The following is a 25718-nucleotide window of genomic DNA, read 5'->3' on the forward strand; positions in this document are numbered from 1 at the left end:
GGGCGATCTTTTTTTTTTTTAACCTGGAATATGAATATTTTGTATTTTGTATTTTTTAATTATCGCCACTGCATGGCTGAATGGAAGGTCTCTGCGGGGAGATCAACGCCCGCCCTGTTCCCCTCCCCACCCCCTCCTCCTCCGGTGCGGCGAGCAGTTATCTATGGTCGCGGGCCGCTAACGATACCGGGTGGTCCTGCCAGCGGCGGGCTGCTCAATCACTTCCCCCCCCCCCTTCACTCCTCGTCCTGTTAATTCACTCGGACTGGGGGAAGGGGGGGGGGGTTGTCGCACCTACCCATGCTCGCCTCTGGTAGTCGCCGCCATCTTGTTTGTTTCATTGATTATGGCGCATTTCCCCCACCCTCTGAAACAACACTCGTAACTTCAAATTGGTCACTTTGAACTTGTCCCAATCTGTGTCCTTTGGTAGGATATGGAAGAAGAAGAATACTAGTGATATTTGCGGCTGACAGTTCCCGTTAAAAAATCACTCACACACACACACACACACACACACACACACATATATATATATATATATTCAACAGAAAGGAATAACTAAGTATTGTTACTCTCCCAGAATATGTTATGATTAAGGGCACGCATATTTCGCGAAAAGATTCTGAGACTTCGTGAAAGTTAAAACAATGTATCATCGTTTGTGTGTCCTGATTGGGTGTGTTTTCTTCAGGTACATGTCGATTGCTAAACCACCAATCAAAGCTATTCAGCGCGGAAGCAAACGCGTCCTGAATGGCTCGGCCAAACGAGGCAACTACTTTTCTCGCCGACGGCCGCCAATCACAATGAGGAAACAGCTGGTGCGGGTAAACCTTGTTACATTCTAACAGGCGTTCAGATTTATTCGCGAAAATGCCTGCCCCTAGTTATGTTGATACAAAATTTAGCTTCTTCGTCATTTGAAAATTAATGAAAGAAATAAACAAAAAGAACAGAAAAAAAACACTTATCTAGGCGCTCTATATTTACTTTGTTCTGGTGACTACTTAAGAAATCGGTAGATTCGGACATGCAACATATTGTAGACGGCAGTTTTCCGTGAAACAGCGTGACGTCATCGCATTGAAATAAGGACACTGGACCGCCCACTGGTTCGGACTGTAACGTCAAGCTGCATCATTTTGAATAAAATATCCTGACACGAAACGTTTTTACTAGAAGTACAGTTGTCTCTAATCACTGATCCGTAGGGGCAGGCATTTTTCGCGAATAAATCTGAACGCCTGTTAGACTGCAACAAGGTATACCCGCACCAGCTGTTTACTCATTGTGATTGGCGGCCGTCGGCGAGAGAAGTCGTTGCCTCGTTTGGCCGAGCCACTCAGGACGCGTTTGCTTCCTCGCTGAATAGCTTTGATTGGTGGTTTAACAATCGACATGTACCTAAAATAAACCCAACGAATCATGACATACAAACGATGCTACATTGTTTTAACTTTCAGCTAGTCTCGGAATCTTTTCCGCGAAATATGCATGCGCCCTTAGACTGATCCGTGGTTGAGTTCGCGTTGCAAGTGAACTTAGACGGGCGTCGGGTTTTGGCGATTGGTGTAACATGCCGCGCCAATCGCGCTTCTGCCCTGACGGCCTGCTAGTGCAGTGGCGCCCTGTACTCCCCCCTCCCCTCTGGGGGGGAAGCCAATCCCGTGGGAGTTAACTCGCTCCTAACTGCCTTCCGCCTCGGGAATCACCGACGCCGAGGAGGCCTCAGCTAGAAGTGCGGTCATCCATCCTCGCGGCGCGGTGCGGCTACTCGCAACGGCGGTAGAGACGGCGGGGTTTGGAACCCCACTACCACCATCTTTCCATCTAGCGGCTGCTTCCAACATTTAACCAAATATATATTTTACAATCGTGAGAAAACAGATCCGGAAAGGATAGTACAGTTAAACAAATATATAGGGACCGGAAAAACTCGCAGGTTCAATGATCTCCAGGATCAGGGGCGCAACATCTAAATTTCCAAAGGGTGGGCAACATACCTTTTTTTTTTTAAAGAATCATCGATCCCCTATTGAAGCGGGGGGTCTCCCCCGGGAAAATTTGTATTTCAAGGTGGAAAATGGTGCTATTTAAGCAGTTTTATTATCTAAAAATTGATTACAGAGCACTTTCTTTGCCCCCGTTTGTCCCCACTTCAAGGTTTCTGAAGGGGGGGGGGGCAAAATACCCTTCCCCCCCTTGTTGTTGCGCCCCTGTCCAGGATAAACTCCATAGTTCTACGTACGCTCGGTCAAATGTCACCCACCCATTGGCTGCTGTCTTGTGAGACGTCCCAACGTAGCAGCCTGTGTGATTCGTATAAAGCTTTGGTTTGGGTGTTTCTCATTGGCCCAAAGTCCTCCAGGTGAGTTGTGAGCCAATAGCAGAGGCAGCACTGAGATATAACTATTTATGTGAATGAATTCGCGAATTTTTCCGGTCTCTACAAATATAGTATATTCACTAACTAGAAATTACATTGTTTCACGAATAACAATAATCTGATTGACTGTCCACAAATTAAACCACACCTTCATACCTCCTCTATTTCCTCTCCCTGAATCACACCTCAAGTATATCTCCTCTAATTACTCTCCCTGCTGAAACTTGGCTCGACAGTGGTTCTCTCTTTCCACTTTTCCGTCTCTCAACACGCATCTCGGTTCCAACACAGCCTCGTGCTACTCAACACGACCGCCGTGTTATAATTATATGTATGTTAAAAGCATAGCATCAGTTCCACAACAACAACGTCTACAGCATATCGTCGGTTCCACAAATAAACGAGGAATTCATCAAAAAAAAAATCATTCTTAGCAACATTTTTTTCTTTTTTTATTTTAAAATATTATTTAACAGTAGTATCAAGAGTTATCTTTCAATATAAGATTTTTTTTTCCTTCGAACTAATAACTCATGTAATTAAACTTGCGCTAACTTATGTTTAAAAAAAAAAACATAAAGGAATAAATTTTTTCCGCTACTATCTACTAACTTACTTTTGGTAAAAACAAATAATAAAATAATATTTTTTCGTCCCCTCCCCCCTCCTCCCTAACCTCACCACACGTGAGGACGTGTTCATACACGACTCGTAACAGACGAACATAAACAGCACGGTCACAATATTATATGCTTTCCATTTCGTTGTCAACTCTTCTCGCGCCTTACGTAATTCAACAGTAATGCCGGAATCACTGTAGCACGACGAGTTGGATGTAACGCGAATAAAATAATTTCTTAGCTAATCACGTTAACACGTCTTTTGGCGTCAATGCGACGCGGAGTTACTTAAATGCGTGTCATATTTTGTTTTGTTTCAAATAATGTGTTAAGACTTGTGAATTGTAATAATATTGTTTATATATTTTATTTATGGAATTTCTTTGTAAACGTATTTGTATCATCTCTGAAATATAGTTACGCAAGTAATTTTTCTAGATGAACGTTAATTTTGGGTTCAACATGTCGATAAAAAAATCGGAAATATTGATGGCCGTCGCATGTGTGGTGAACACGCAATGGCCAGAAACATTTTTTTTTATACAGGCCTGTAGTTGTTTACGTTTTGTTTGACGCGCGGGTGGAAACCTTTTTCCGTCGTGTCCACCGCGCTGTTCTGATTGCAGCCTGGAACCACTTGTGCGCGGGGAGCGTGCGTGGGTGTGAGCTGAGTGCCCGTGGGAGGTGGGGGGGGGGAAGGGGGGATAGACACTTGCCGAAAGCAGACCCAGATCTCCGCCGGAGCTGGTAATGGCGGGCTGGAAGGTAAGACACAGATCTCTCCCACATGAACGAGCTCTAATGGACGCTTGGCTTCTCTACTCTGTCACTTCCCCCCCCTCCCTTTATCCAGCTCCACTTTCCCTGACCCGTTTTTTTTTTCTTCATTGTCATCCTTCTCCATCGCGATATCGCTGCGGCACGCCCGCGCCTTGTTTGCTCTGTCTGTCGTGTCGACATCTCGCGTCGCCGGCGCAGAAGACGCGCGCTTACAGAAGCGCATCCCACAGCCGGTGCGCGATTTCAGAAGCCATTTTCTAATAGTTGCAGACGTGAAAAAAAAAATTGGGCTAGAGGGATATTTCTTTCCCCTCCCCCACCCCCCTGGAGTTGGAAAAAATTATGTACTAAATATCAGTAAAGACAGTATTGTTGTTATCTTGGATGATGCAAGGTGAGCTGACATCTGCATCTACAACTGTGTGAAAAGCCGCGTCGCCTACGCCTCTTTTTTTTAACTCTCGTGTTCAAATTACATATATAAATAATACACATATTTTTATATTTTTTCATATTTTTTTCATATCCGCCTTTAAAAAATACCCGAAATCGCCACTGATCATTTTGATCTGCTTCCACCAAATCGTTTAGCCTTCCGAGAGACCACGAACACAGGAAATAATTAATGTGCCACTTGATTTATCTGTAAATTTTTTTTGTTGAGTGATTTGTAATTTGTTTAATGTCATGTGTAAATATTTTATGATGTCAGGTGGGTAGCCATTTGCTAGAAGTTCGTACTTTAAGTGATTTTGTTCATCAGCAACTGATTTCTTGTCGGTACAAATAACTTCAGCTCGGTCGATTATAAAATGTGAATCATTCCAGTTTTTGGTGCTTTTCGGATGGTTGTAATTGAAATGAAGGTATTGACCGGTATGAGTTGGTTCCCTGTACACTTTAGTGCAGTTTTCCCTGGAAGCTAGAACATCTAAGAAAGAAAGTTCCCCTTTAGTTTACATTTCATATATGAACTTTATAGATGGCCTGAGAGAATCGAGGAACTGGGCAAACTCTTCGGGGCCATGCTGTCAGACAAGGAAAGTGTCGTCAACATAACGAAGCCAGATTTTAGGTGGAGTTCTTGTTGTGTTCAGTGCTTCTTACTCGAAACTCCCCATGAAAAAGGTTGGCCATGAAGGAAGAAAGATAAATCCAGTGGAAAACTGCAAAAGGCGTATGTCCAAAACAACTGCACTAAATCAAAATTCCCCATTGCGTGGATCATTCAAAAAACATACGGGAGTATGCTGCTACACGTGAGTCCGATATCTTTGCGAAACATTCGTTCATCGATTTCCATTCCATTTCCACGAAATTACTCATACCAAATGCCGTGTGCCAATAGAGCAGATGTTTACACATTTAAGAAAAATAGATTCATCTGCGACTCGATCAGGAGTAAAATGGGATTATCGCTGCAAAGAAGTGGCGTGTTCAGAAAATTCGAACCCAGGACCTCGTGGTCCAGAGTTAACTGTCCAGCGATCTCACTCCTAGGTTTACCGTTGGTGCAAGGGTCGAGTTGCCTCGAGTTGAATGCAGGTACATCGAGTGTCATATCGCTGCATGATTAGGGACCGGAAAAATTCGCGGGTTGAATGACCTGAAGGACGAACTCCACAGTTCTACGCACACTCGGTCAAATGCCACCCACTCATTGGCTGCTGTCTTGTGAGACGTCCCAACGTAGCATACCTGTGATTCGATAAAGCTTTGGTCGGGCGTTTCTCATTGGCCCAGAGTCATCCAGGTGAGTTGTGAGCCAATAGCAGAGGCAGCACTGAGGTATAACTATTTGTATTTTAGCCTATCGCGAGATGAATTCGCGAATTTTTTCCGGTCTCTATGCATTATGTGTCAGTGAACCCGTGCAGTATGTATCTATCTGTCCTTGCGCGAGTGCGAAGAGGAAGTGATTAAGGGAAGGACGGGGGGTGTTAACGAGCACCATTAAACATCCCGCCGCTGTGTTGTCACCCCGGGACCGGCGGGAACTGGCTCTAATTCAAGAGGCTTCGTCGCGCAAGCGCATAGAGCGCCTGCTTCCTGTTTGCGAGCATGCGCGAACCAGCCGGCGTCGCCGCTCGACTGCTAGCGTTCAGCGGGTGTTTCCCCACCAGTGGCAGTTACAACATAACAACAAATAAATATACTGATAGTAACCATGCCTAAAATTGAAATACGATTGCTTTTTTTTTTTTTGACGTGACAGCGTCTAATAAATCGATGAAAGCCGGCTGCACGCACGAAAAAGTGTCCCGTAACGCACATTGTCCCGTTATGCTGTGTCCCGTTACGCTCATTGTACGCTTGCGCCGCATCTCTCTCTCTCTCTCTTCCACTCGATTGGAACAACCATCGATTTGACTTTTTCGAGGCACATTAAACATGAAACACTCCCATTCTTTTCCTACTTTTCCTATCATCGTCCTATCCTTAACAGAATAACACAGATTGGAAGAAGTTAAATAGCAAACGTGTATAAAAGTTATAGTTACAATAATCTGTTCGTTAAAATAATAAACAAATTTGAATTAATGAGTGCAAATAAAAGTAAATTTATCGATTAAATTGTAAATTTCATTTCACTTTTTTTGTATCCATACAAAATAGTGATAATTCAATAAAAATTATTCAATTTTATTCATAAAAGTATGCAATCATTTCAACAATGGTTTGTTATGACGTCACGTTAAACTATCGTCCGTAAACCGACTTTACAGACAACCAATTTTTTTAAAATAAAATAAGTTAGCTTCATACGTACCGTCGAATTTTTAATATTTACATACCGAAATTAGCTTGCAGTTTTATCGTGAGACTGTTGCTCTAACACCCCCCCCCCTCCCCCCTCCCATTCAATGCTCATGTTTGTGTGGGCGCACACAGGGTTCCTGCAGATAAGGAAAATAGGCCTATCAGGTAATTTAGAAGCTTTATTAAAAACCGAAAAAAAAAAACACGGAGAAACGAACAAAATGTTAAGTTACCAAACTGGATTAGTTATTTTGAATACTGAGTGTGTTCCTTTGATGTCTGGAAACGTGTCTGTGTTTTAACCACAAATTCACGTGTGTTTGAAAACCTGTTTGTTCCCTAAGATAACAATCAATCGAATGTGTATAATTTTAATGATTTGAAAAACTTGATCAGATGTTAAATGTCAATTGTCTAGTCACAATTTGTAATGTAACCTTTTTCGTTTCTTTTGACATGTACATTGATATTCAGCTTTTAAAAACCATATTATTCCTCCGCGTCTCCAACATTTATGGTAATTAATGGTGTTGCCCTAAATTATTAATATTAAATAATTTAACCTCAGCGACAAGATTTGCACTGTTTGTGGAATTTTGTTTAACTCGACATTACATGCATGCTTGACGTTCATCATAAATAGTTTATTATTAAAAAAAGGACCGGTTCGTCTGCAACTTCAAAGAATTATACCAGTCTTGAGAAGCACTTTAGACCATATGTCGTGTATATGTTTTCAACTTATTTCTACGTGATAAGCCCGCAGTCGAAGTTGGTCGGTTTAATTTAGACTCACTATGTTTATACCAGGGGATATTTTGCGGCTTCAATGACCTCCAGGCCAGAATCTAAATTCTTCTGAAAATCAGAGCAAATATAGTTTGTTCATTGTTTGCTGAAATTTAATTGAGCCGTCTTCTTCTCTGAACGCTATTTTAAGATGGAAACCAACAAATTTCAATGGCCTCGGTGTGATATTCATTCGTTACCAGCTGTACGTTCCAAGTAGACCTGTTTTCTTCAAAACTTTTGTATGGTTCACAAACTGGGGTACTATTTTACACAAAAATCATTTTTGTCATTATTGCGTAGTCATTACACTATCGGCACCCAAACACTCCCATTCTGCGCCAACAAACTTTTACAAAGACAAATAACTAAAGTATTTTAATAGCAAAATACGCTGTTAATTAAATATTCTATCAAATATCCACGTAACGGCCAATTCTTATCTTCTGGTGCTGGTTTACCAGCGGGATAAAATCTCGCAATGGCGTATGCTACAGCCTCTGGTATAACCGCAGAAGCTGTGAAAAATACAGATGTTCAGTGTTTAACATATTTCCAGGATGAAATCGCCAAATTATCCTGTCTGTAGAATTTAATTTATTATTATTTTTTAATCAGTGCGGGTGGTTTTATTTTAACCCAATCTGGCTCTATCAAGTTTCTGTCTCTGGTTTCAAAGCTAGTGAGTGGGTTTCGCTGCCGGACCCCACCACGTGCGCAAACCTAATTAAGGTCACAAATTAACCCGCGCGCCACGCCAGCCATTGGTCGCTGGTTGAATCTGATCACCGCTTCTCTTTTTAACAACGTCCAGCCATCGATTGCGAGGCTGTGCCAGTCGTGATTTCCTTTGTGTGTCTCTCGGTGGCTGGGGCGGATAGAGGACAGAAATCAGCAGGGGGCTGAAACTTTTTTTTTGTTTTGCCCGAGAGCTACACGTAGTTTTCATGTTTGACTGAGATACTATGTTTAAATGGGTGCGTCAAAGAGTAAGTATTGTATTTGTTACTGGAAAAAATATATGTAAGGACTCTATAAATATAGTATTTGGAAGTTGTGTAAGTACGAGTTGGTCATCAGAAAAATTCGAAAATGTTTTACAACTACGCAGTATTATACCGTGTCTCATATTACCTGGACAAAGACTGGAAAATTAGTATATGGATGTTTTTTTCATGTCAACAAAACAATGCTACTATAGACGGTGCCGCGTCATTGCACCTAAGTGTGAGGTTTTCAGAAGTAAGCAAGCAGTTTAGCCAACACATTTTTTTTCACCCTAAAAATGCGTGTCACCTAAGTAATCTGGCATCCGTTGACCGGCAAATTTAATAACATTTTCAGGTGATCGTGCGCCAGAACTAGGGAAGAAGATGTGCAGAAAACTTTAAACGTTCAGTGCATACTGGTTAGATTTCTTCAAATGAAAGCTTTGCAGGCATTTTGTTTTTTTATTATCCTTCCATTATTTTTTTTTTTCCGGAAATGCGGAGCAGGGAATAAAGGGTTTTTTGAGAGTCAGGATGCCAGGATGCGCATTGTGTTCGTTCTCAGTCTTCCGGACACAGTAAACTTCCGAGGAGCGAGTCGGCGGCACAGATTACGTAACAGGCTTACTCATATAAATTATTTATCATTGGCATGAGGCCTCGAATCCTAGGTGACGGTTACTTCCGTGTAGAATGATAAGGCCATGTACCGTGTGGAATGATATCTGATAACTTCCGCGTAGAATGATAAATTCAAAATTATCGCCACTTCGTCGTTACGTAGATATTCGATAGCATATTTAATTAAAAGCGCATTTTTCTATTAAAATACTTTAGTTTTTGTCTTTGTAAAAGTTTGTTGGCGCAGAATGGGACTGTTTGGGTGCCGATAATGTAATGACTATGCAACAATGACAAAAATTATTTTTGTGTAAACTAGTACCTCAGTTGTGAACCATATCACAGTTTTGAAGAAAACAAGTCTACTTTGAACGTACAGCTGGTAACGAATGAATATCACACCGCGGCCATTGAAATTTGTTGGTTTCCTTCTTAAAATAGCGTTCAGAGATATCGGCTCCGTTTTCTTACTGCCGTATCTTTAAGTAGATTCAGTTTGTATTATAATTAATATTTTGCAATCCCGGAAAAATAGCGGCCTTGAAATTGAGGCCCGTCTCTTGTTTAAAGAGCCCGCCTAGTTAAGGCTGTATTTTTGTTAGTGAGGCATAATGCTTCTATCGGATACCGCTCCAGGAGCAAGGCTCTGACCTAGCACGCAGTCTCGTAGTGCATAGAGCAACCACGAGATTTCAGTGGTAATCTTGGCAATTTACGGCGGAGAAATCATGATAAATGTGTAATGCAAATTCCTTGATTGCGTTCAAGAATCTCTACCGGATATTTCATGCCCAAGAAATTATTCTGAAAAAAAAAAAAAACGTTTTAGCAATTTTTAATCTTACAGTTGAAAAAATAAATTCGGAGACAGAACTACTCCGCGTATGGTTAAACGCTTTTCGTAAACAGACACCACTCGTGTATCTTGAGCAGGTTTGAATTTTCTCCGCCCGGGTTTAGGCGACGCCCTTAAACCGTTGGAGCGACGTCTTTCCCACGTGCGCCGGTCTGAGCGGGTAACCACCACGTGGTCTGGCGGGGCCGAGCTCCGCCCCGCGACGGAACTCCGCTGCTCACTTCCGCCCCGCCGCGGGCGTAACGTGTCATTATGTAAACTACCGCTCTTCTGCAGGTCCCGCTCTTGAACATAGGAGTGGCGGCCAGGCCATTCATGAACGAGTTCCTTTCCTCCGGTGTGACACCAGACGTGGCGTGGCATCTCCGCCCCCCCCCCCCTCACTCCGCCTCTACTTCCTCCGGCGGGATGCTGACGGCACCGCCTTTTCGCGCGACACCCGGCCAACGGTCGCGTCACGTCCTGCGGCCAACTGACGCTGTTGTCTGGGATACACGTTCTGGCGAAGAGGGGTAGCACAAAAGCTGCTGTTTCCACCCGCGAGGAAACGAAAAATATTTACAATAAAATGCACATTTAACGTAACCGTTATTTAAACGGTGAGCTCGAAACATAATCATATCAATATCGTAGCAAATTGTGTGTGTGTGTGTATTCTTAGCAACATGTTGTTTAGCAGTAAAGAAAAGGTAGTAGTGTGAAAAGGACCACTGGTCGTAGAACTTTTTTAAAGACACGCCTGCGTTAAAAAAAACAAACACGCATTCTCCCCCTCAATAATGTGCTTGTAAAAAGGTTACATACTTTATCTCTTGCGGTTCATTAATGCAATGAATATTTTGCAGCTTGGTGATACTGAATGCTATTTGAAGACCAAAAGAGCATTCGAATAATGCTCGACTATCCATACGCATATTTTTTTTGACGTGATAACGTCTTATAAATCGATGAACGCCGGCTACACGCACGAAAAATCACGTCTAATTGTCACGTTCCGCCTGAGCCGAGCGTGCAAGAACCGGCCAACCACCGTGCGAGAAAATCTTCAATAATATCAAACTGGTTAAGGCGGGCTATATAAAAGCAGCAATTTAAAAAAAAATTGATTTATTTTTCCAATTTCGTCATTTAAAATTAACAATTTATTAACTTTGATTTGATTTCAGTTTATTCCTATAACTAATTGTTCGTGATTATATTTAAACAAATTATTTAAATTAAATTTGCAAAAAACTGTAAATAATATTTGAAAATTAAAAAATATGCAATTTTTCATCAATGTTTTCTTATGACGTTATCACGTAAAATTATCGTCCGTCAACCGACTTTACAGACAAACCCCCCCCCCCCCCCTTTTTTTTTTACATTGTTTCCGCCCCCACGCAGTTTTTTTTTGAAAACGGTTTCTGCGCGAATGTGCTGTACGGGCGCGCCGGCTGTTTCACCAGCGAGTTCTGGAGGCGGCCGCCAGGCGCGCTGCCGCGGCGTGCTAGTTGGGCGCGCCGCCGCCGGCCGCGCCACGGTCGCCTCATCCCGCGCGCAGAGCAGCAACAGTCCGGCCCCGCTGCAGCGCAGTACCGCTAGCAGCAGCATCGCGGCGTGTGCGCGCGCGCGTGGACCCGTCCGTGCATGTCCGTGGTCTCGCTGGACCTCGCGCCCTGCCGTGAGCTCTGTGCTGAAGCAGGTGATCGACATGAAGTTCGCCGCCGGCAACAATAAGGATTGCTACAGTCTCAACAAAAAGAAGCGGTGAGACTGTTATCACGGTTTCCAACATTCTGTTTTTTTTTTTTCAAGCAACTTTAAATAATAACAATGTATGCACGTATTAAAAATAAAAATAAAACAAATATTTGGCGTCTAAATTCGGTTTCTGAAAAATAAGTATGTTCTACCGTAGCTACTCATGAGGGATGTCAACGTGTGATTTGGCGTAGTTATCCTATAATTAATATATAATAAATATTTAGGGGCAGGCATTTTTTTCGCGAATAAATCTGAACGCATATTAGACTTTCAACAAGGTATACCCGCACCAGCGGTTTACGTGTCCTTCTGAAACTGTTGTTCTGTCAACAATGTTTGTAAACATACAACGTGTGGTTGTGTTTGTAATCAAAAATCATTTGCTGCTTCGCAAGAGGCAATAGATAAATGGGTTCCTCAGGCACTGCTTTTAACAATTGGTAAATTTGAGATAAGTTACGTGGCACAACATTTAAGCACTTAAGCCCTTTTGAACTAGGTTGCAAATAAAATCACACTAGGCTTCAGGGTCGTATAGGACGTGCCAAGGGAAATACAGACCAGTTATCAAGGTCAAGTGCTACAAGTAGGGGGCATATTTAGAATTTCAATTGGATGTTTGTGAGGGGGGTAGAGGTAATAGAACAACTTTGTCCGCTGTTTGCTTTCAAATTAATTTATTTTTGGTGGTGACTATATATATATATATATATATATATATATATATATATTAGTATTTTTGAGAAGGGTGGGAGAATGTATCCGCTTTCACACCCCTTCTGTTGGCTACATGTCTATTTTGGTACCGAATGAAAACGTGAAACATCGTGCCTCTAATTATCAATAACTAGAGCCCTGCGAATATCGCGGATTCATTCGGTGATATGCTAGAATTCAAACACATATACCTCTTAGATAATTTTGCTATTGGCTTACTGTTCATCTGGACGAATCTTAACCAGTTGTAAACCCTCAACCAAAGAAGGATCGAATCACAGACAAACCAGCTGAAACGACTTACAAGTCGGCAGCCAATGAACTTGCGTCATTTGCCTGAGTGTACAGGGGTAGGTATGTGCAGTCTATCCTGAAGGCCATCGAAACCGCGAATTTTGCAGGTCTCTATCAATAACCAGCACTAGTTACGTTGTACGGTCTCTTGGACCAGGTGGATCAGCGGTCGGGCGAGGACATTCACACGTGTACAGTGTTCCTTCCCGGGTCCAGGACGGGTTTCCGAGGTGTCCTTCCGCCGGAAGGCAGGGTGAACCCACACGGTGTCACCCCCTCCTCGCTCGACCCGCTCTGGCCATTTCCCAGTGGCGATAGTGTCTTTTTGTTTTTGTAACTGGAACAAATATTCATGTAAAATTACAGATAGCCTATTTGTACATTTACATGAAAACAACTGTATCACTACAAAATAATGTAGGCAGTTATACTGGATTCGGATTCTTGCCTCCAATAGTTGAAGTTACTTGTAAACCATTCCCATAGCTTTCCGTATTTACTACACATACCGTAGTGTAATAAAACAAAACAAAAAGTTATTTTATTAAAATATTCGATTATCTTTTCCATGGTTAAAAAAATAATAATTCTAGAATGAAACATCAATTGAAATAGATTACGTGCCAATTTTCGTAAAATAATACTCAGTATTTTGTCGAAAATACGTATTTCATATGTGCAAAAAATAACTATAGCCAAGTGTTATACAAAATTACAATATATTCCTTGTAGTATTGCTAGGGGCAGGCATTTTTCTCGAATAAATCAGAATACCTGTTAGACTTCAACAAGGTATACCCGCACCAACGGTTTCTTCTTCTTTGTGATTGGAGGCCGTCGGCGAGAGAAGTCGTTGCCTCATTTGGCCGAGCCACTCAGGACGGGTTTGCTTCCGCGCTGAATAGCTTTGATTGGTGGTTTAACAATCGACATGTACAGTGAAAGAAACTCACCCAATCACGGAAGCACAGACAATGCTACAGTGTTTTTAACTTTCAGCTAGTCCTCGAAATCTTTTCGCGAAATCTGCATGCCCCTAAGTATTACAAATTATTTCTTGGCAACTGGTTTCTAAAGGAATCTTTTGTAAAAGTGAATATATATATATATATATATATATATATATATATATATATATATATATATATGTCGGAATTCAGGTCTGACATGAGCCCATCATCATCGTCAGTTACGTTACGCTTAACGCGATGTAAAGTCCAACTAGTTCACTTGTTTCACATCACGGGAGTTTCGCTTCAGTTTTACACTTACAGTATCTCTCCGTCACACGCTTAAATAGCCACGAGTATGGACTGGAAAAATCGTGGGTTCAGGTACCTTCAGGGTAGACTGGACAGTCCTCTGTACCTACAGTCGGGCAACTAACGCCAGTTGGTTGGTTGCTGACTTGTGAGCCATCTCAACTAGGTTGTCTTTGATTGGATACTTGTTTGGTTGAGAATGAACCAAAATATATGGGCATGTATTTTTCGCGAGAAAAAATTACTGGCCTCTCATTAGACTACAATAAGGTATGCCTAGGGGCAGGCATTTTTCGCGAAAAAAAAAATACCTGAACGCCTTTTAGACTTCAACAAAGTATACCCGCACCAGCGGTTTCCTCATTGTGATTGGCGGCCGTCGGCGAGAGAAGTCGTAGCCACTCAGGTCGCGTTCGACATGTACCAAAATAAACGTACTCTACCACAAAACACAGTCGATGCTACAATGCTTTTTTTTTTGTTTAAGTGCAGCGATTTTTTTTCCGGTGTTGTTGAGTATGGCGCGCAGTTAGCCGGTGGGCGTGTATGTGATCGGTGTTCGCTTGGAGGATGGGGGCCAATCAGGGCAGGGCTTATCGATCTGGGAGTGACCTCTCTCGTCGCCGCGGTCGAGATGCCTAGGGCCATGCATATTTCGCGAAAAGATTCTGAGACTAGCTGAAAGTTAAATCACTGTAGCGTCGTCTCTGTTTCGTGACTGGGCGAATTTCTTTCAGCTGCTTGTCGATTTTTAAACCACCAATCACAGCTATTCAGCGCGGAAGCAAACGCGTCCTGAGTGGCTCGGCCAAATGAGGCAACGACTTCTCTCGCAGACGGCCGCCAATCACAAGGAAGAAACCGCTGGTGTGGGTATACCTTGTTGCAGTCTAATATGAGTTCAGATTTATTCGCGAAAACTGCCTGCCCTTAGAGATGGGGCAGTAAAGAGAAACAAAGACGTCACAAGCGTGTTGGTAGGGACAGGCATTTTTTGCGATTAAATCTGAATGCCTGTTAGACTGCAACAAGGTATACCCACCACCAGCTGTTTACTCATTGTGATTGGCCGGCCGTCGGCGAGAGAAGTCGTTGCCTTATTTGACCGAGCCACTCAGGACGCGTTTGCTTCCGCGCTGAATAGCTTTGATTGGTGGTTTAACAATCGACATGTACCTAAAAGAAAACCCACCCAATCAGGACACACAAACGCTGCTACACTGTTTTAACTTTCAGCTAGTCTCGGAATCTTTTCGCGAAATATGCTTATTGGGTGCACAGAAAAAAAAAATTATGTTATTTTACAAAAGATTCATTTGAATACGAGTTGCCAAGAAATAGTTTGTAGGTAATACTACAAGAAAGATAATACAATTTTGTACAACGCATGGGTATGGTTATTTTTCTGCATGTATGAAATACGTTTTTAGAGATAATAATGAGTATTTCTTGAGGAAAAAGGTGCATAATTTTATATTTCAATCGATGTTTTATTGAAGCATCTTTATTTTAAAGCGTGAAAAAATTCGAATATTCAATAATTGGAAGTTGTTTTGTCTTTTTTGATGATTATTATGTGCGCAGTTAATACTGGATAGCTATTCAGGGAACTGCTGACAAATAACTTTTAACGATTGGAGGTACTGGGACAACACAAAGAATAAATATGCCCGGGTAAGAATCCGAACCCAGTATCACTGCGAACACTATTTTGTAGTGATACAGCTGTTTTCACGTAAATGTACAAATTTACAAATATCTGTAATTTACATGAATATTTCTTTTCCATTTACAAAAAAAAAGTTACAATGTAGTAGATATCTGTATAAGAACCAACAACAGTCAATAAAGACGGGAAACCAAGCCGTCATATAATATGTAGGAAGGTAAGCATTTTTAATATGTAGTAGTGTCTATAGCACAGTAATGCCAATAACTAATATATTAATGTCAAATGTCTTATTTTTGTCAAAATCCTTTTTGTATGTAATTATTTACCGCCATGCAAGGCGGCATTATCGTTGGATTTTTATCCTTACATAGGCAATTTTCTTTTCAAAAGTCTTTAGTTTCGTGCGGTTTTTTTTTTATAACCGTACTCATCATCTGTTCCGTACGATTTTCAATTATTGAAACGAATTTAATTAGAATTTGCTAGTTATCTACAACGAAAAAAACCACTAAAGTATACGCGTGCCACAATGCATGAGATAATTTCGACACACTGAATTGTAGTAGGTTTATAACCACTAAATGTTGTAATATGTGCAACCCCTCCCCTTTCTTCCGGTGAGACATTGCAAACTCACCCCGAGCTAGGAGCGATACAGATCTTAAGAAAACTTAGCATGATGTTTTCTCTCCAGGACTGCCAACTTCGCTGGTTCATAGCTTTCCCAAGTGAGTTAAGTTGTTTGCTTTATGATTCTAACCGAAACAAATATGGAGTGAAAGGGATGGAATTTATAAATGAGCAACAAAATTTAACTATTTTATTGAAAAATTGAAACACACTAAATTGCTGTTGGTAACCCGTTATGCTGATAATTGGTTACTCGCTAAACCAAAATACCAGTTAACTAAACTCTTCATTCGTTTACCATTGTTAACTAATTGGGGTTTTACATCCCTGATATAGACTATTACTCTATAACATGTTACAAATTTTCCATAGATAGCGCGGGCATGCAGGCTTAGACTAAGACTGCAGTCATTAAACTATACAGTGAAGTAGATACATTTAACCTTAGTCAAATATATGTTTATAACTCGTGACTGCACAGTAAACAAAATCGTGTTAAATAATTTACGTTATTTACATGTTGCCAAATAGCTACAAATAAATTTAAAGTCTCTGTTAATAAAGTGTGTAAGAGTGAGTTAGGCCTTGGCAATGCTGTAAATGATATACTAAATATTGTACGACGAAAACATTCTTCGCAGCCGAATCAAAACTTGCGCGCACCGCTGTCAGTCCAGATTCGATTGTCACTTGCGCGGGCACGCCGCGCCTTTTTCAGCGGCGATGCAGCTGACTTCGTACACCGCCCGCGCGAAGTTTTTACGCCTAATCTTCAAGGCACCCACCTATCCACCTTTATTTTATTACTGGAGGCTTTCTTAATTTTTTTTCTCACCTCTCCACAGTTTAAGAATATCACGTTGACGTAACGTATAACAGTTTCATAACTTTATCAAAATGCATAAACAAATATCTGTGAAAAAGTTTAGATCAAAGTTTATTCTTACGCACGCAGTTTCTTCACAGTGAAAATAAGTCTTTTTAAAATTTGCAAAGTACTGAAAAAATCAAACGCACAGCCATTTAACGGTTCAACCAAGTACAGTAGCTCTTTGTGTTAATTGTTCGCGGGACAGAAAAAAAAACTTACTTCTTTCCATGCACAACTCGACGATACCGCAACAGTTCAGTTACGTGACTTTCTCGGTAAACTATGCGAGTCCCGAGCAAAACAAAAAAAAAAAAAAAAACGCGTCAATCGTTACACCAAGTTTAAGTCGGTGGTTCGCACAAGTTTCTGGAGCGTTTGAAAAGCTCGTCAACAACGGGATGTCGAGCCTCACCAGAAAGCTAGGTCCGTGTAGCGAAAGGAGCGTGGCTCAATGGGAACACGCTCGGCGAAGTCACGACAGGCCGCGTGCTGGCTCCTGGGCGAGGTGTAGTCCGGCCAGGGTGTCCACGAAGAAAAAATATTTCGTACCAACTTAGGCGAGAAAAAAGTACTACATTAGAAAAAAAAGTACTAAATTATAATTTGTTATGGTTGTTAACAATTTAGGAAGTTATTATGACATTGCAATGCTCGAACTTAAATATCACACCACACACACACACACACTTACATTCCATAGTTTTTTTTTAAAAATAATTACGCTTAATAATAAAACATATTGGAGTTACAATAATATAATTATATTAAAGAAAAATGTACTAGATCTGTACTAAACCACTAATAAAGTTATAAAAGTACTAGATCTAGTACGAAAGTACTAACTGTGGACACCCTGAGTCAGTCATCTGCCCCCGCGCTCGATCGCTCGTCTCGCCCCGCCGCCGACACGCCCCCGCCCCCGCCCCCGCCCCCGCGACTGCCGCGCCGCGCCGCGGGCGTCTGCGGAAACAACACTCCCGGCACGGAGCATAGCTTCCCGTAGAACCAGCCTTTCCATCACGCGTTCTTAGTTTTGGCATATGAAATAAAATAAAAAAATTAAACCTGAAACTCAGGAGAAATTTAAATGAACCTAAACAATTTACCATTTAACTTATTAACAAACTGTTTTATAACCAGATACAAAGCTAAAGAAACAACATATTCTAAATTATAAAAGAATATCACGTGTAACTCAGTAAACGTGATATAGACGAAACTTCTTTGGCAGTTCAGACCTCGACTCGAAAGTATATCGTAAGGGGTAAAACGGGAGATAGAGAGAGAGAGAGAGAAAGAGAGAGAGAGAGAGAAAGAGAGAGAGAGAGAGAGAAAGAAAGAAAGAATGAAGATTATTTAAAAAAAATTGGTTCTCTGTAAAGTCGGTTTACGGACGATAGTTTAACGTGACAACGTCATAACAAAACATTGATGAAATGATTGCTTTTTTTTATGAATAAAATTGAATAATTTTTATTGAATTATCACTATTTTGTATGGATACAAAGAAGGAGTGAAATGAAATCTACAATTTAATTGATAAATTTACTTTTATTTGCACTCATTAATTCAAATATGTTTAATACTTAAACGAACAGATTATTTTAACTATAAATTTTATACATGTTTGCTATTTAACTTCTTCCAATCCGTGTTATTCTGTTAAGGATAGGACGATGATAGGAAAAGTAGGAAACGAATGGGAGTGTGCCTCGAAAAAGTCAAGTCGATGGTTGTTCCAATCGAGTGGAAGAGAGATAGATGCGGCGCAAGCGTACAACGAGCGTAACGGGACACAGCGTAACGGGACAATGCGCGTAACGGGACACTTTTTTCGTGCGTGCAGCCGGCGTTCATCGATTTATTAGACGTTGCCACGTCAAAAAAACACCTAATGTTGTTAGGATTTAAGTAAATGATTGAAAGGACAAAGATGAGAACACCAGACAAGAGCCGATGAAGTGGAGGGGGGAGGGGAGGCGCGTGGGCCGTCGGGAGCGCCTCCAGATGGCGCGCTGCAGCGACCGACGCGCGCGGGCAGAAACGAGGTCGCGGGGAAGTTATGAATCACGAGGCGAGATCAACACCGCGCGGGACACGCCCCCTTTGTATGCCCGCCGCCGCCTTGCGCAACCTCCGCCACTCTCGATAAACCACGGTAAACGCTCTGCAAGTGAAACTTGCGCAGACTTGCTTCTTTGCAGTTGTTGTTACACTTCTGCAAACTTAACGGCGTCCCTGATGCTGCTGCTGCTGCTGCCATCTGTGTTTTCACCGAGTAACTTTGATAGCTCAGGTACGATACGTCAGTTCGCAATTCTAGGAGATATTCGTGTATTTCAAAACTGATATAAACCCGAAAATTCAATTTCCAGTAGGATTAAAGAGTTTTCAGAATAATGTATACGTATCCTGCAGCCTAAAGGCTCGCCAAATAATCAAGTGTAACAAACATGGCGCCAGATAGTAATGCAGTTGTACCACTTTTTTTTTTCCTGATCGTTAAGTGCTTTCCATAACTCTCTAAGCGTTACACTTTTTTATTTACGCTATTTATTTGTTACGTTGATGACGCCATCGCTTTGACTGATCCTACCGGCTGTTACGAAGTCTGGTGCACATGGACGTATTCATGGTGGCAAAAAAAAAAAAAATTAGCAATGAATTCTAGTTAGAGAAAAAAATTTTTACTAATCCTCCGAAACTACAGTTGACAAAATTAATACTTAATGTTTTTTGCTTTTGTTAGTAATGATTGTATGGTCCCATGGACTCTCTTCCCTCGTGAAAGAGGTTGAGTTCCGGAGAGTTTCCTACCTTCTGTCGGATTCTGGAGAAATGCTTCTGTTTTGAGCTGGTAGGCCTTGAGTTTCACTAACTTCTTTGTCAGCATCTGCTCTTAATTCAGCTCAGACGTTGGTTGTCTTCTTGACGCACAGTCAAAGAGGCAGCGCAATAAAAGTTGTCTGCCTCGGCGATACGGGCGTCACTGGCCCGCGCATCCCACGTGTCTTCGCCCCTACGCGCAAACTGAACAGCCTTGCTTTTGAGCGGTGACATACGAGTAGTTTGACCTTCAACTGTCCACTTACTCCACTTGCAATGTTGCGTACCTATTTTTTTAAAATTATTTTCTCGAAGTCTTAAAATCATCATATATTTATTTATAATTGTATAGTTATGTTTTCTTGTGTCTAATAAATTTTATTTAATATCCATCACACCTTTGTAATTAAATGTTTGAAATTTTTTAAATTATTTCCCAGCGAGTACGTTAACTAACGAGTCACATTCATGTGTGGTTTGAATCCAGACATGTTACATTTTAAGAGTAAATAACATACGACGTGGAGCAGTGGCGGATCCAGAGGTTCACTCTAGGATTTCAGAATAGCCAGAGAAAAAAATGTCTTCAAATTACTAAATTTGTATTTAATCTACTCACACTACACATAACATCCAACCACCAGATTTTATGATTCTACAAGAAATTAATTAATTATATTAAATTATTTTATTGGTTTCAGAAACAATAATTTTTGTCGGCAATATTAATTTATCAGACAACTGGTTTTTCGGGGGGGGGGGGGGGGCACTTGCCCCTGGTGCCCCCCCCCCCCCTGGATCCGCCACTGACGTGGAGGTAGTGGTATAATATCTGAACTGGAAATTTATTTAAAACCTTTTAGAAATTTGGGAACACAAATTAATCCGTGTGTTTTAGCTGGTGCTTCAATCACTCTCTCTCCCCCATCAATGATTCACGCTACGCGACTGGATCTGAGGCGAACGTTAGAGATAGGCCGGCTGCACCCTCCTGGTGCGTCTCGGCTCGTGTTTACGGCAGGTTCTATAAATATACTTATCTGGAAACGAAGGAAAAAAAGGAGGGGGACGAGAGACGTAGCGTGTAGCATATCACAGGTTGAAGATTTGTGTACGAAATACGGACCTTGGGCGTGTTCACAGAGTTCGTGCAACTAATTTTCAAGCAAATAACAAGTTTTTTTTAAGGATTGTGCAATTGAAATCCATAAATGTAATTGTTACTTATCAACGTTAATCGCTTAATGAGGTTGACTGGGTTCATACACATAGCCATGAACGCAATAATAAAACGACGCAACTCGCGACATACGAAAGAAACCCAGCGTAGTTAATTAAAAAAAAAAAACACGACTTTTTTCATCTCTGCAATTCGAAACAGTAAATTTTATTTCATTGGAATTCTTTTCGTAATTAAAATTTATCACGAAAACACGTGAAATTCTTTTAAAATATAAATATTTAAAGGTGTTATTTGCTTTCACTGTGCGGTAGTTTTATACGTATGAACGTGTTGGGCATGATAAAAATAAACCGTAGCCTTATACACAAGTAACGTCAACGTTTTCGCCACAATTAAATTTAAATATATGAGGGAAAACGCGAGAAGTTGAAAGTGTGCCGATGCTTGCGTTTTTTTTTGCGTAGTTTGCAGTTTAAACGAGTATTTAAAAACTTCGCTGTTTAACTTTTGAAAAAAAAAAAACTTTTTTTTGCACTTCCTTTGTTGTTTTGAACGCAGCTTAAAGTGAGAATCCCACGTGGCCTTGTACCGAAGAGGATGGCCACTAGGTCGATTAACAAGCTTTCACTAAGCGCATCTGAGCCTTCTGTGACTGCCACGCGTTATCATTTCAGCTGAATAAGGAAATGTAGTATCGTTTCATATTTTATAGTTAATCAAGGTGTCCACATTCTGGAAAGTCAGGGAAAATCAGGGAAAAGTCGATCTAGTTGGAATAGGTCAGGAAAAGTGGAGGATTTTACTCTAAAACCTAAAGAATTCATGAAAATTTACTACTGATTTTAAAATTTGAAGGGAAAATGTTGCTCTCGTGTCTGCAATCATCCAGACTGTTTAGAGTTTTGTATATGGTGTTTTATTGCATGTTCATACACACTGTAAAATGGCGTATGCGAGGTTCTGTTTAATTGATGTAATTGATGGGGATGGTAGAGGCTGGATTTTCTATATTTCTTTCAGAAACTTTTAAAATAGGTAAATTAATAAAAAAAATTAGTCATGAAAATTTGTGAATTTTTTTCAGGGAAAAGTGAGGGAAATTTCATTACAGATGTGTGTGGACTACCAGTTAACGCTTAAGTTTCCCGGTATAAAGGTGCTTGGGAAACGTAGCGAAAACTCAGGCCTGCAGCTAAAAAATTTGGATAATCTGGGTGAGCGCCCAGTGGTTGAGTGAAGAAACAACTAAGTATAGAGCATTCCTACTAGTCTGAACATTTGAAATCGATTTTTGGTTGTCTTATCTGCCCACAAATGTACTCACTCCATTTAGAACGTATTCTGGGACGCACCCACGAGAGTTGGCAACAACTGAGGACCAGCGGTAATTTTATTTTAAAGTTTCGTAGACTGGAATATAATCATTATAAATATAAATTTAAATGTTGGTTCAAAATCTTAAATCTCAGAAAGTTCTTCACCGATTGCTTTGAAATTTTGACACAACGTTGCATTTGAACACGCGCGTGTTTTTATATACCTCTATGACACACCTGTGACAGGCAAAAAGATATATAAAAATATATATGTATATAAATTAATGTTTGTGTGTTCGTCTTCTGTTTTGTAAATATAACGTTATAGATAGGAAGATATAAACAGATAGAGTGAGTGCTGTATAGAGAGATGCAGAGATATATAGACAGGGAGATAGATTGCGATATGGATACATAGAGAGATATAGGAAGAGCTGTAGAAATATAGTGAGTTTTATAGAGAAAATAAATTGCAGTAAGTGCTCGCATTAACCGCAATGAACTATACGTAGAGACCGGAAAAATTCGCGGATTCATTTCGTGATAGGCTGAAATTCAAACATGTGTATAATTCTGCTGGTTCTGCTATTGGCTCGCGGTTTAACTGGAGCTCTCTGGGCCAGTGATAGACCATCGACCAAAGAAGCGTCGAATCACAAGCTACCCAGTGGAGACGACTGCTCGCAATTTAGTAACCAAATGAACACGCGCGTTTACTTGAGAAGTGCAGAGGATAATGGAGGCTATCCTAGAGGTCATTCAATCCGCGAATTTTTCCGGTCCCTAACTATACGTCTGTACCTAGTGGTCAGCAGGCAGGCGTCGAGACGTGTGATGGATGCAGGCACTACCCTTGTGGCGTTGCCGTTACCGGCGACGTGCGAAGGACGTGACGCAACGGGGGCGCCACCGCTTGATGCAACGGCCTCCCTCAGCTGGGAAGAGAGGGCGGTGCCCAATTAGCGCCGACGCGCTAATGAGTGCTCGCTTCTCGCCGCTTAGCGGAGCGCGGTGGGCAGCTAGCGGCCGACGTGTTCGGGGCGCTACTCTCTCCCTCTCCCTCTCCCTACCCCTGCCCCTGCTCCTCTGTCGACCCAGGGCCTGACGAGAAACACGCACGCCGTTAACTTCCTGACCGCTTATCTTTGAAGTTTCACTACTAACGCGCGGGGCGGCCTGCACCCGTGTTAAATAGTAATTACTAGAGACCGGAAAAATTCGCCGATTCTTTCAGCGATAGGCTAAAATACAAATAAATATAGGTACCTTTTAGATTATTTTGCTATTGGCTTACTGTTCATCTGGACAAATCTCAACCAATTATAAACCCTCAACCAAAGAAGGATCGAATCACAGACAAACCAGCTGAGACGACTTACAATTCAGCAGCCAATGAACTTGCGTTATTTGCCCGAGCGTACAGGGGAATGTGCAGTCTATCCTAAAGGCCATTGAAACCGCGAATTTTTCCGGTCCCTAGTAATTACTAGGGCCAGGCATTTTTCGCGAATAAATCAGAACGCCTGTTAGACTGCAATAAGGTATACCCGCACCAGCTGTTTCCTCATGGTGATTGGCTTCCGTCGGCGAGAGAAGTCGTTGTTGCCTCGTTTGGCCGAGCCGCTCACGACGCGTTTGCTTCCGCACTGAACAGCTGTGATTGGTGGGTTTTAGCAATCGACATGTACCAATGAGAAACAAACCAAATCATGACACACAAAAACGATGCTACATTGTCTTAACTTTCATCTGGTCTCGGAATCTTTTCGCGAAATATGCGTGTCCCTAACCATCGGCCAGCCGCGTCACAATCGATTGCAGCGACTCGAACCGCTCCAGAAATGCACCTGTGTGCATAGTTCCTTCCTGCAGTCGCGGATCGTACCCGTGTGCCAAACTTATCCAACAAGACACGCGCCCCGCCCGTTGATCCAAGTGATTTTACAAAAGTGTGGGGGGGCACCTGATTCACAATGCACTAAGCGAGTTATAGAAACTTCGGTTTCTGGTCTCGCACACACTAACTGCCCCGGGATGGCAGTGTGATGGATCGGCGGCGGGTTGTAGACGTGTGAGCTGCACAGTTGTTGGCGCCGAGAGGACTGTATCGCGGGATGGCGCAACTGTACCGCGGCCAGGAGGCGGACTCGTGAAGCGCGCCACGGACCCCCCCCCCCCCCCCCCCCCCAACCCCCGGGTGGGGACGCCCCGCGGACGACGGCGGCGAAAGTGCCCGGTAGCAAGTGGGTCAGAGGCGGTCAGGGATGACTGGTCGCCCCGTGGTCAGGCCGGGTCATCGCGGCTTTCTCCCTCCCGCGTCCATCCGCGCCCGTCGACCGTTACCGGGCTGGGCCGCCGAGTGTAAACAAGGCCCCGTTCTCCCGCTCGCCACATTGATCACCTGATTGTCCCATGCCCTCTTCAGGGCGACTGCAGATTACTGCATTTGATAACACTTTCTTGGACGCACACACATTTGCAGTCTTGCACTGCTGTTTGTCTTGGGAAAATACTCATGAATGCAAAATAAGAAATAAAAATGAAAACATAAACCCACAGAGAACAAGCCAAAATCAGATAAACTCGACGATGAACTTAAACCGGTATTATGGGCAACACAACGATGACAGCACAGAAATATTAATGTTAACTTACGGATATTTGTAAATTTACTAAAAAATAGTGTTCGCAGTTATACTGGGTTCGGATTCTTATCCCGGGCATTTATTATTTGTGTTGCCCCAGTGCCTCCTATAGATAAACCGTTCTCTGAATAACTTTCCAGTATTAACTGCTCATATAAATAAGCACGATAAAACAAAATAGTCCAATTGTTGAATATTCGATTATCTTTTCCATGGTTTAAAAATGTATATACTTGACTGAAACATCATTTTAAATATTAAAAATATGAGCCAGTATTCGTAATAAATACTCAGCATTTCTCTAAAAACTTATTTCATATATACAAAAATAACCACAGTCATGTATTATATAAATTTACAGTATTTTTCTTGAAATTATTACAAACTATTTCTTGGCAATTTGTTTCCAAAGGAATATTTTGTGAAAGTACAGAAAATGTTGTTTGAATCCTCGTTGTGTTAATTGCATCGCGCTAAGCAAGGTATTAACGTAATTTTGCGTGTAAAGGGGGAAAAATAAAAAGGTGAGGAGAGAGAAATTGGCATTCGCTCTACAGAACTTCGTCAGCATGTACCTACCTTTGGATGGTGGTGAGATAACACTCCAGGAAAAATCCGACCCCAGTGAAAATGTTTGGGATTGAACCTACGATAATATCGCCTCGGCACCGGCTAAGTGTCCATTAATTATTGTTTAGATTCGGTCTCATAGCAGACATGCTCGTTGTAGTATAATCGGAAAACTTATAATA

At 41.7% G+C, this 25718-nt stretch overlaps 1 protein-coding gene across 8 annotated transcripts in view; it reads left to right on the forward strand.

Moving 5' to 3' along the window:
• The window catches only part of LOC134543354 (rap1 GTPase-activating protein 1), a 612076-nt gene that overhangs the window by 417410 nt on the left and 168948 nt on the right, over positions 1-25718 (forward strand). Inside the window, exon 1 of one of the 8 annotated variants that reach the window (XM_063388342.1) lies at positions 11269-11553. The exons of the other annotated variants lie outside the window; for them this stretch is intronic. Within the exon in view, the coding sequence (XP_063244412.1) occupies positions 11498-11553 (56 nt within the window). The 5' untranslated portion in view covers positions 11269-11497. Of the gene's footprint in view, positions 1-11268; positions 11554-25718 lie in introns of those variants that run through there. 8 annotated transcript variants of the gene reach the window in all.

This window comes from Bacillus rossius (genome assembly GCF_032445375.1).
Source record: "Bacillus rossius redtenbacheri isolate Brsri chromosome 9 unlocalized genomic scaffold, Brsri_v3 Brsri_v3_scf9_2, whole genome shotgun sequence".
Taxonomy (NCBI): domain Eukaryota; kingdom Metazoa; phylum Arthropoda; class Insecta; order Phasmatodea; family Bacillidae; genus Bacillus; species Bacillus rossius.